Below are 12,567 nucleotides of genomic sequence, written 5' to 3'. Positions count from 1 at the left end.
GAATAAATTCAATAGGATACTTTTTTTAATGATCCATAATAATTCTTATTTATGGAGAACCACATAATACATGTTCCTATAGATAATACTATTATTAGTTAACTTTTTTGTACCCTATTGCACTGTTTTTACTCAGTTATCAGTTTCTAACTAATTGAATATAAAATCTATTTTCATTATTATTTTACTATTTATAACAGATGAGTATGTGATAATTGAATAAAAATTGCAGCTATCCCACGAAATTAAGAATATAAAAATATTGAAAAATTATAACATTGTAATTTAATTGTGAATTCAAGCCTTAATTCTTTTTTGTAATCAATCCACAAAAACGAGAAGTTTAATTTTGCTAATTCTTAAAATAAATTAAAGGATATTGCCAAGGTAAACTCTCATTTACTTAACGCTAGTCAATTCACCTGCGCTTTACAGAGAATTTTTATTTGTGATAGATTTTAGTATATTTTATCATTTAATTTGATTATAAAATTTTAAATAGTTTATAATTACATAGAATTTATTTCTTGATAACTTTAAAACTAACAATGAATATTAAATACTTATTAAATACAACGTATCGAACCAATTTTATTAAAATGCTTAAATAAATAAGATTATATATTTTAAATAAATTAATAAATTTATATAGTTTCTTTTTAATTGTAATCTTGAATATTTTTGTTTATTGAGTTTAATTCAAATTTGTATATTGTTTCACTCTAATATACTAAACTAAAATTCAATATATTTTTACGTGCATATGATAGTATAGTATAGTATAGTATAGTATATAACTTTATTTTAAAATTCACAACTTTTGAATAATTAGTTTTTTAAAAATATCAAATGAATATTTATGTTTATTTTGAGTTTCAACTTAAATTTTTGATTACTTCACTTTAATATACTAATATAAAAATCGACATACTTTTACTTACATAAGATAGTAAGTATATAACTTTATATATATCAAAACTCACGATTTTTGAATAATTAGTTTCTTTTTATTATAATATTGAATATTCAAGTTTATTTTGAGTTTAACTTAAATTTATAAATCATTTCACTCTAATATACTCCATTAAAATTCAATATATTTTTACATACATAAGATAGTAAAATATTTAACTAAATTATTTTAAAATCATGATTTTTGAATAACCAGTTTATATTTAATTATAATATTGAGTATGTTTGTTTATTTTGAGTTGATTTGAATTTGTAAATTATTTCACTCGAATATACTAAGTTAAAATTCTTTTTACATGCAAACAATAGTAAAGTATATCAATTTGAATTATTTCAAAACTCACGATTTTTGAATAATTAGTTTCTTTTTAATTATATATAATATGACTATTTATGTTTGTTTTGAATTTTCAATTAAATTTACATGACTTTATATTATCTCAAAATTTACGATTTTTGAATAATTAGTTTCCTTTATTTTGGAATATTGAGTGTTTGTGTTTATTTTGGGTTTTAACTTAAAACTGCAATTATTTTACTATAATATATTAAATATAATTTTTAAATTATTTTACATATACAAGATAGTAAATATGTGAATTTAAAATTATTTCAAAATTCATAATTTTTTTATTATAATATTGATATTTAATTATGTCATTCATACTAGACAATAAGAGCATATTATTAATTAATATGAACAGGTAAAAACGCATGAGAAGCTTCTATTTTGTCAAATGGCGGCCTCCGGCAATTGCCCCATGCCTTATATATAGATATATAGAGATAGATGTTGCAATGAATTATCGATTAGTTAAATTTTTCTTTTTGCCTTTTCAAATATTTCCTGATATTATTTTCCTTATTCATATAAATCCGAACTTTCTTGCAAATGTTTTTTTTCCAAAAGTTTTCTGTAGCTTTATTTACATATCAAAAGAATATATAAAAATATTTTGTTCAATTGTTATTATAGTTTGCAACAAGCACGATTTATATTAATTTAAATGCTCTATTTTTCATATTTCTTCAAATTTCAAACTATTTTTATAAATATTGTTTAATTCATTCGACTATATTTATACCTCAAATACCATAATATAGTCCACATGTTCGATCATTTGAATTATATATAAAGGCATAGTCGCAATGATCATAAAAGAAATAGTAATAACATATTTTAGAAAGTTAAAATAAATACAAATCAATTATAATGTATAAAAGTCGGAGAGCAATATGATGAAATGCCATAATAATTTTTTGAAAACCTTAAATTGTGGTTGATTGACTTTTCAGTTGCTCAAAGAGGTTAAATATCTTTAATGAAATTATGATCATTTGTAACTATCATATTGAAAAATGAAAAAAGCAAAACAACTTTCTAGATTTGGAAGAAACATGACATTTTTTTACCAATTCATGAATAAATATTAAAAGTAATTTTAAAAAAGGCTCTCAATTAATTATAAAGTTTTTCCATAAATGTCAAATAAATTAAATTTTGTTAATTTTTCAAGTACATGCGCGACTCGTGGCGCTGCATCTAATTTAATAAAATCTAAGTGGGTTCAAAATATAAATTTATCATGAAAATAACCCACAATTTCATAATATAATTTATCATGAAAGTAACCCATGATAACAAGCCAACATTTTTTTTCTAGTAGTTGCTGAAAGTAAGTTTTGAAATTAGTGAGCTAGCCTAGATTATTCGAGTTTTAGTCTCATCTGTATGAAGCATTCTCATATATGTCTCATCTTACGAGGGAGGTCGCTCCCTTGAGATGGAATAGAAAATGATCCATAAAATACGATAAATTAGTAATTAAAGGGATAATTGTGTAAAAAGTTCCAAAGTTTGGTCTCAATTGAAAATATATCTTAATGTTTCAATTGTTGCGATAAAGACCTATTATTCCAGAACTTTTCGAATATGGGACTGTGTTAATTTTTCATCAAATTTTTACTACTTCTATTAATATTTTAGCTACTAAGGACCAAGTATATATAAAACGAATTAACACAGAAATTGATTATATAGCGAATTAACGATGACTCATATTTGTAAAATAGGAGTCTGAAGATATAGTAGACTTTGACAGTGACTTCCATGGACCTCAGGGTACTCAGATGATCCATCTTGGCTAGTGAAATATCTGAATTTGACATATAGGGGTCAATGGAAACAAATAATATGTGTGCTCATTTTGACAAAGTATTGAAATCACAGGTATTTTTCACAATGATTAAAAGGTTAGTAAGGTATCGGGTTCGAGTATTGTGAATGAAGAAAATCCACGCTGTGAGAGTTTTACCCCTTAGTGAACCGACCCAGTTCGACTGGATTAATCGGAGTCCATTGGACTTCTGATATTGGGAAGCATACCGAACAAAAAAAGGTTAGCAAATATTTTTAATTTATTGAAAACTTTGGGGAATTGTTCTTTATGTTGCCTGAATAGTCTTCATGGAAAAAGGATATCTCGGAAAAGGAAATAAATTTTCTGGAAAAAAGTAGTTCATTCTCTTGTTTGGTACTCCAAGCAGAAAAATTGTTTTAAAATATGCAATGTTAAGATTGAGACTACCTGATGGCTTGGTGGTTTTGCTCATCATGTTGGTTTTACTACATCATGGCTGCTGAACTGTGGGCCGTCAAGACTGGCCTCGATCTGGAATAGGATTTGGGAATCAGGAAACTGATGCTTGAAATGAGGCGTTGCGACAAGATATTAGAGCATTATTTCATTGTGACTGGTCCATAGCGACGGAGCATATGTACCAGGACTGGAATATGTGCGCGGACTGGCAGGCGAATAATGCATTACGTTGTTACTTGGGGTTCATAGATTGGATAGTTGTCCTCATGGTCTTGAAAACTTTATTTGGTTTTGTTTGATGGTGTTATTGGGGTCACCATGCCCTATCGTTGTATCGCTTAGTGTTGGGCTTCGGCCTCGAATTCAACCAAAAAAAAAAAAATTAAGACTACCTTGTCAAAGCGCTGGCAAATTGCTGATGACATCTTATGAGATCTCCAGTCGGCCACTGGCAACCTTATCAGAGCTATGCTGGCCTAAACAGAGGTCCAGCCGGCTCCAGTGCCAGCTGCCGATAACTTGCTAGAGATTTGGTTGGCAACGATAGCAACGGAAGATCGGACGCTAGTTTTGGTACGAGAGCCTGTGACAATGAAAACGACTTTCGGAAACTTAGAGCATAGATTATTTTTCCAAGGTTAATCTATACTTGGATAAATTACTTTGATATCTAATGTGGCCCCAAAATTCCAAACAAGTGAGTTTTAGAGTGAACTTGGGCCAATGTCGACATTATCCAAGGCAAAGGATGACCCATGATGATATATTGATCTGGTGCAAATTAAGACGATTAAGAATTGCAGGTCAGGTTATGTAGACAGCAGGCTCGTCATCATAATTCAACGAAGATGGAATACAATTAATTAACTGTTCATCGATCGGGCTAGCAAAATCTTGAGGTAGGGATGGAAATCTATGCCCATCCCCACCTGAGCAATTTGGGCTGGGTTAATCTCGGCTCACGACGAATCCGACTCTGATATGAACTCTAATTGAGCAGTCAGAGCACACTATAATAATATATATTGAACGGGCATCCCATGGAGGAGAAGACCTCGATCATACGGCTGAGGCTACTGCCATACAAATGATGCTTTTCGGCCGCCACAGAGACCAGAACATCACACAACCACCATAGATTTTCAGACAGAAAATTTCCAGATTGTTTACCATGCGATGGCGTTGTAATGTCGTCTGAAGCATTGTGTTGACGTACGATAAAGAAAGAAAATCAACTGTGTCGGAGATGCTATTGTCGTCTGTTGGAGCAACGGTGCATCCAGTGCGGATTTCAGAGTGCAATATTTGTCAGAGAGCCTTCAAATGCGAATAAGAAACTGTCAATGGTATTATCGGAGATGAAAAGTAGACACAACTGTGCCGGGAGACCTAATGGTCGCCATCGGCCCCTGATAGGATCATAGAATCCTTGCAATGAGACATACAATAATGTATATTTTCCATGTCCATGTAGCAATAGACCATAGAGGAACCAGTTGAACAACAATTCATGTCTAAAATACAACATTATAGATCGTCCAACAAAGCAATTGTCATAAAACCTGCCTCTATTTCCTTTGTCTGAGAATGAATATTGGCTCCAATTGTAATATCTCCTGGTCTTCACACAACTTGTCCATCTCCTCCTCTGGCAATGCCACCATGACAGTCCTAGCAAAGCTCCCTCCCTCGCGCGAAGGCATCACGACGATCAGCCCCTCCCCTTCGATATTACCAATATTACATGAGACATGCACTGGCCTCGACCCGTCCTGAAACATCATCTCGTACACAGACAGATGCTCCATGTTTACGCATGTCAGCTCAGGCCCGTACATCCTAAAGGGCGATCCTGACTTCCTCAACATGAGCCACTCCCAAGCAGACCAAAATTCCTCCTCTCGGAGGTTTGTGACATGGTCGTGAATCTGGCGTGTAACTTCTGCCACCCCGCTGCAACACATATCTTCTTTGGGTAGCGACAGCTGTGAAAAGTGCAATGCATTCCCGAAGTACCTAAAAGGCAAAGGAGGCTTAACAAACTTTCTAGAGTCCACACAGACCGAAAGTGAGCTCTTAGGGAAGTTCTTCGTGTTCTTTAGCCTCTCTATGCAAATCCAGAATAGGGCGGCAAGGAAGTCGAACGAGGTGGTCCCTGGGCATCTATCCTGCGACTCCAAGACGCCCTTCTTAAGAGCTGAATCAGAGAACAAGAAGGTGGCAGTGGCCATCTTGACAGAGGGAGATGAAGCAGTAGATTTGGTCTCGTAATACTGGATTAAGGGCGACTTTGCAATTTCTGGTTTTGGTCGACCTGTGAGAATCGGTTTCTGAAAGATGGGCTGGTGCTCAATGGCTTTGCTGCGGTGAACTTCGCTCCACGACTTGAAGAGTGCGGCGAGGGAGGTGAAGTCGGCATGTAAATGGGTGCAGCTCACTCCAATGGCCATTCCGCCTCCTTCAAATTCATTTATCTGCACCATTAATGATCATATGGTCATTTCGAACGAAAATTCAGATACGAGCTCAAAAGGTGCAGCTGATCGATCTCGTAAAACAGAATCAGAATATACAAATGTTATTTGTAAGCACTGTGATCATCTTTGATTCATAAAATTGTCTCCCTATGATTGATTTATATGGAATCTAAACCAGTTCCGGTGGTTGACAAACTTGTTTATCATTCCACCACGGTGGATAAAACCGAGAAAGCTATATAACGGCAACAAAGCTACAATATTACTAACGCTTTTGTGTGGTGTAATTGACGAACTAAGCTGCAAGTAGGTAGACTTTATTTGCAATATAAGAGTTCGAGACTCACTGGAATCATCTGGTGACCACGATCAACCCAAAACTCGAGTAGGAAGTAGTCTCAAGTAATACGTCCGGCTACATACCTCGTATTTTACCAGTAAAAAAGCACTTGACTTTGTTGTTCATACCTGGATACGGAATGGTGACCAAATGCTGGGGTCCCCAGGGAGGTCCTCCCACAGAGTCAGATCACTCTCCTCCAACCCGTCAGCGGTCCTCAGCCACTCGTCGATGGTACAAGCCACTTTTCTGCTCAGGAGCCTCACCCCAGCATCGTTGCACTTCACCTCCCATCTCTCGTCCCTCCCTCGGGTCAACCGACCCGTTACAGGCGGGTAACTACAGAGAACTTCCGACAGGGAGACCCGCAGAAACTCCAAGTCCTGGGAGCCAAACGTGCTCTCCGGGTAGTAGAAAATCAGGTGAAGAGAATGGAGGGCCATTGAGTGGTCCATCGGGGAGAGGGAATGGGTTGTGCCCGGGTTCACGGGCTTGGCGGAGACCGCAGTTAGTTTGGTTATGCTCGTTGTCCGGGTCGGACAATCAGCTTCCATTGTTTCCTATAATCTATAGAAGCAAACGCTTCCAAATAGAGAAACGAGAGTTGTTTGTGCCAAAATATGTGAGCTTAAGGGCATAAAGGTGGGCATGGAATCACCTAAAAATATGTTTATATAATAATGGGGGAAAAAACAAAAAACCCACTTGTGGTTTGGAGTCGGGACAAATTGCACCATGTTCTTTTGTTTGGAACAATTAGTCTCATGTGGTTTGCTCCGTTAGACATACAAGGTTACGACGTTAATTTTTTTCCATTTTTAGTCCTTAATCTTTAGCCTTTTAATCATTTTGATCTTAAATCTTTTTCTTTTATCATTCCTATCCTCAGCTTTCCATTTCGTTTCATTTTAGTCTTATAAAGAAAAATCAAAAGGGGAAGGGGGAAGGGGCTGCCAATCAGCGACCCCGAACTCTCCACTGAGGGCGCCGGCACCCACAGAGGATGCCGACGCCCTCGGTGGAGGGGTTGAGGTTGCCAATTGGCGGCCCCAACTCCAAATCGACCGGGGACTTCGACTCAGGGTCCTCGGTCGATTCGGGGTCGGGGCCGCCAATCGGTGAGGGTGCCGCCACCCTCGGTGGAGGGGTTGGAGTCTCCGATTGGAGACCCCGACCCCAAATCGTGGGGACTCTGACTCGAGGTCGGGGCCGCCAATTGACAATCCCGACCCCTCCATCGAGGTCGCCGGCGTCCTCTGTGGGTGCCGGCGCCCTCGGTGGATGGTTCGGAGTTGCCGATTGGCGGCCCCGACTTCCTCCCCCTTTGATTTTTCTTTATAGGATTAAAATGAAACAAAATGAAAAGTTGAGGATATGAATGATAAAAGAAAAAGATTTAGGATTTAAATGATTAAAAGGTTAAAGATTGAGGATTGAAAATGAAAAAATTAACATCGTAACCCCCTATGTCTAATGGAGCAAACGGCAAGGGGCTAATCATCCCAAATAAAAGAACATGGTGCGATTTGTCCCGACCCCAAACTACAATGGGATTTTTATCTTTTTCCCTATAATAATTTGGAACAACAAAAAGAATTTGTAATTCCTACCAAAAAAAAAGAATTTGTAATTCGAATATACCCTTTCAAGGCTTGCATTAATTGTGCTTGTAAAGAAAAAATATATTACCGATGGGGCTTCACGCCGATGTCCAACACCACCTAGAGGCATTTATAATATGTTGATTTCTCGAGATCTTGGTGGGGTTTCCCTATCCCCTCTTGTAGCTAATTCAATTTCTTTCTTTTTTTTCTTTTTTAATTTACATTTTCCTTCGGGAAATTCTATTTTTTTAAGTGAAATTACGGGTGTACTTAGCTTGTTGACTAAGATTATTTTCATCGGCATGTTGATTTTACCTGACCACAAGATACCCCAAGTGAGTTTCACACAATTTTATATTGTAATTATTAATAAAAATGATAGTATAATGCAATGAAGTAAATCACATAAGGTCTAAAGGGAAACTCTTTAAATCCTGTAAATTCACCTCAAAATTATATATCATTTACTTCATCTATCAATAACTCACTTTCAAATAATTTTCTTAAAATGTGATATGTTCAAAATATTCTAGATTACTTAATATTAAGATATTTTACTAATTGAAGTAATTTATTTTAAAGATCCATCTACCATGACATCTTGTAACGATAACACATTTGATACTTTCGGTTCTAATGCTTAATATTTCAATTTAAGTGTTTAGTAATTATTTTCCTGATTACAGGGGAGGTCCATGACTCTACTATAATGAAATGAAAATCTTAATAGTTAATAAAGAAGTAGGGGTAATCCCACTGAGTGTTGTACTTAGAATCTTTTCGTTACCAGGGAGAGCATGTGCCAACATGTTACACCATCTTTTCATTAAGTGTTTAATGCTTTGTACCGTCCCTTATTAATAAAGGTTCTAAAAATTTGAATTGAATTATTAACTAATTAAAATAAAGTATCAAATGTATCGTCTTAAGCAGTCATGGAATTTCCTCAATTAAACCTTTCCATTTTCTTCGTGATACAACCTTGTCTATCTAGTAATATTTATATAAAAACATATATATACTAGACATGTCAATATTTTTATTTATTTATTGATTTATACATGAATTGTATAAATTTAATTATTGATTTATTGTAAGTTGAATTTAATTACCATCAATAAAAAAAAGATGTAATTTTTTGTGAAAATAAGTATAATACCTTTAATAAGTTACATTTTTATAATATAATTTAAATAAATAATTAATTAAATAGAAAAAGTTTGAAGAAAGTGACGTTACCAAGAGAGAGAAGGGTGAGAGTGAAGAGAAAATAGGGGAGGAGAGATGGGTGAAAAAAAGTACTGGGTAATTATTTGTATAATTTTACCATTTTATCTCTCATCCAATGATTATAATAATTTCAAACATATGCAATAAGGGTAAAATTGGAAAGAAAAAAAATAGACGAAGAACTTTCTTCTCACGTATAGTTTAAATATATATATATATATGTATGTATGGATGGATTCATGGTAAATCCACAAATCATATCTATCATTTCATAATAAGATAATGAGACCAGTCTGTAGCAAAATATCACTTTAGGATTGTTTACTTGACTTGGGAGACATTGACAGGCAAATTACGAAATGTGTCCACACAAACCAATGTGAAGAAAATTCATGGATATATACGAGGCTTAAATTTTATCATTTAATAACTTAAATTTTTATGTTGAAAATGTGCAACTATATGGCCCAATTGAAAATTAAGATGGTATCTAGCAACGCGCTTTTATGGTAGGCTCATATTTAAGAATAGTCAAAGGTGTGTTTCATATTAGTCCCATAAAACTGAGTATCAAAGAGGTAGCCAATATCGTGGTAGATTAACCCGTGTAGAGAAGAGAACCCGACTCGTGGTTAAGTGAGGACAAGTGTAAGAAAACTTGGCTCGTCCAAATAAGTTTAAAAAAGATCATACATTGCCATGTAAGGGCAAGTGTTGAGAGGCAAAGTACAAATGCATCCCACACCACATTATAAGGAGAATCCTTGTGTATGTATGGTCTGGGCATGCGCCTCATTATGATTTTACCACCAAAACTTTTAGATTGGAGATGAAGGATCCCTGTGTTCAATGTCCATTATCAACATAGAATCATGTTTATGGATGAATTAACTGAACCCCCATTAATCCTAACTCTCTTTTTTTAACCAGGCAAAAAAAAAAAGATTGTAATGTCTCGTAGATTTAAAAAAGAGTTTTGTTATATGCTCTTATTCATTCTTCTAAAAAATTCTCGTGATCAATAATATTGATATGTGTTGTAATTATGTCAACTTTTAAAGATATATATTAATGTGAGTATTATTTATGTTGCATAGTTTTGGAAGGATTTAACATTTTCGTTTAAAAGAGTACAATAACATTCCACCGAAAAAAAAAAGTGCATTAACCATCTCTATTTCGTAAAATGGCAGCTGGTTGGGCTGCTCATTGTGTGACATGGCACTCTTAGACTATGTCCAGCCATAATTTCTGAATTGAGTCTCTGGAGTGACTCATTCATTGTCATATGATCGTCACATTATTCAGAGACACACTTAATAAAAAGAGAGACTCACCACTCTAGTCATAATCCCTATTTTTGAGTATTTAAAGTAGATTGCACAATTTGAATTTTAAAAGAAAAATAAAAAAGGAGCAAAAACTATAGCGTGGGACCCGGGCTGCAACGCGGCAACCGCCTGTTGGTCTCTGGTTTGAGAGATCGGCCTCTCAAACGAGAGAAGCATCTTGTTGAGAGACGTGCTCTAGCAGCAGAGATGCTGCCACGCGTCTCTCTTTTATGCCAGTGGGCATGAGAGACACTGGAGAGACTGTCATTAGAGGTAACCTTATATATACTATTTTTAATTTAAAAAAAATCTTTAAAAGAAAATTATAGAGTCTGAAATAAGAAAAAAAGAGTTCAAAGATTGGAAAACAAATAGCAAAATCGGTGATAGGGACTCCTGGGCAGCCACCATTGCTGGAAAAATTTATCCCCTGATAATGAATGCTGTTGCACATTCATGTGCATTAATATAAAGAGAACAGAAACTAATGGGAGTTGAGGGGATGCATATTAATTCAAAGAAGATATAGTTGGGGATCTCAGGGTTGAGACGTCTCGTCATCCCATTAAAGTTTTTCCATGTACATCACATGAGTTTATGAATTTTTTCGATTAGAAGAAAATTTGTGATTTTAGCACAAAGAAATGAAAGGGAATCAGCGAGAATCGAATATGAGCGTTTGGTATGTGGGAATCTATCCACGTTCCTATGAATGCGAGTTTAAATTCCCAAAACCTACAAGATTGACATATTTGGTTGGATTGTGATAGTCCGCAATTCCACCCCTACATTCCCCCTAAGGGGGCGTTTGGTCCGAGTATTGTTAGATTATATGAAATGTGAAGATTAGAGAAAATTTAAATATGTAATTTTTTTTCCTAGGTTAAAAGTTGTACTGTGAGATTGTTGTGTTTGGTAAACTATATTGAATTACGCGGAATGATAATATAATATAAGGAAAATAGCACGGTACAGCTCGATTTTTTGAATTTTTTCATGATGCAACAGAAATTCAAATCATTTCTTTGTACAATACGAAAAAAAAAATTCACCGCACAGCATGTCGACCATATTCCGTCAAGAAATGGACGGAATGCTAACGTCGCAGCTTATTTGGAGGGAGTTTTGCAATGCACAACAATTTAGGAGCATAAACAAATAAAATATAAGTTAAAAAAACACGCCGGCGACCCTAATTGATGGGTGGGTGACCGGCAGGGCCGCCCCAATCGCCTGCTCCTATCCCAAATGAAGTTTTTTTTTTAACTTATATTTTATTTATTTATACCCCTAAGTTGTTGTTTGTCACAAAACTCATCCCAAATAAGCTGGAGTGTGGAAAAAGTCAAAAAATCGTGTTGTACGGTGTTATTTTTCCTATAATATATGATTTATTTTTGTAGAGACCCACATAATCTCCTTTGTAATCTAATAATTCTACATGTTTTGCATGCAAAGTCTTTACCGACCACAGATGTAAAGTTCTAATTCAAACAAATGATTATAATTGTTAACTTTTACAATCTCTACAAACAAACACCGTAAAATACTATGTAAAATTTGAACATTACATCCAACCAAACGCCCCTAAGTGATAATGTAGATTACCACCACCAGGGCGAGAAAGTGGATTCCCACTTTGATAATTGGTAATATATTCTGAAATTAAATATTAAAAAAAATATTGCCAGCAACCTTAATATAGATACCAAATATGACAATGTAAATTATTGTGAAAGTGACAAACGCCACCTGGTTTTTATGAGAAAGCATGTGCCATTGTATCACGGGCTAGCTATTTTATCTAGCGTTTCCTACCCGTGCGGCCCTAGAATTGCTATTCTAGGCAGCCTTTCCCTTCACAGAACTTCTAGAGAGAGAAACTAGAGAGAGAAGCTCTGGAGAAGGATATTTGTATTCCTTTTTTAAGTGTATCTACAAATAAGAATGTGAGGCCATTATATAAGCACTCAGTATTTAATGTACATCCAACTACTTCTACCTTTTACCGGT

At 34.8% G+C, this 12,567-nt stretch overlaps 1 protein-coding gene across 1 annotated transcript; it reads right to left on the bottom strand.

The window, feature by feature from the left end:
• Positions 1–4,894: 4,894 nt before the first annotated feature.
• On the bottom strand, positions 4,895–7,027 carry LOC116212986 (protein ECERIFERUM 26-like). Its single transcript, XM_031547766.1, has 2 exons — positions 6,518–7,027; positions 4,895–6,046 (listed from the first exon to the last, which is right to left on the bottom strand). The coding sequence occupies exons 1-2, from the start codon at positions 6,941–6,943 to the stop codon at positions 5,141–5,143; spliced, it is 1,332 nt and encodes a 443-aa protein (XP_031403626.1). The 5' UTR covers positions 6,944–7,027; the 3' UTR covers positions 4,895–5,140.
• Positions 7,028–12,567: the final 5,540 nt, after the last annotated feature.

This window comes from Punica granatum, chromosome 7 (genome assembly GCF_007655135.1).
Source record: "Punica granatum isolate Tunisia-2019 chromosome 7, ASM765513v2, whole genome shotgun sequence".
NCBI lineage: Eukaryota > Viridiplantae > Streptophyta > Magnoliopsida > Myrtales > Lythraceae > Punica > Punica granatum.
Note: the sequence above shows the minus strand (reverse complement) of the source record. Positions and strands in the feature narration are given on the sequence as shown.

Coding starts and splice junctions, on each gene's coding strand:
- LOC116212986 (XM_031547766.1), bottom strand. CDS start 6,943: ATGGAAGCTGATTGTCCGACCCGGACAACGAGCATAACCAAACTAACT. Junction 6,047..6,517: donor GGTCACCATTCCGTATCCAG/GTATGAACAACA, acceptor TTAATGGTGCAG/ATAAATGAATTTGAAGGAGG.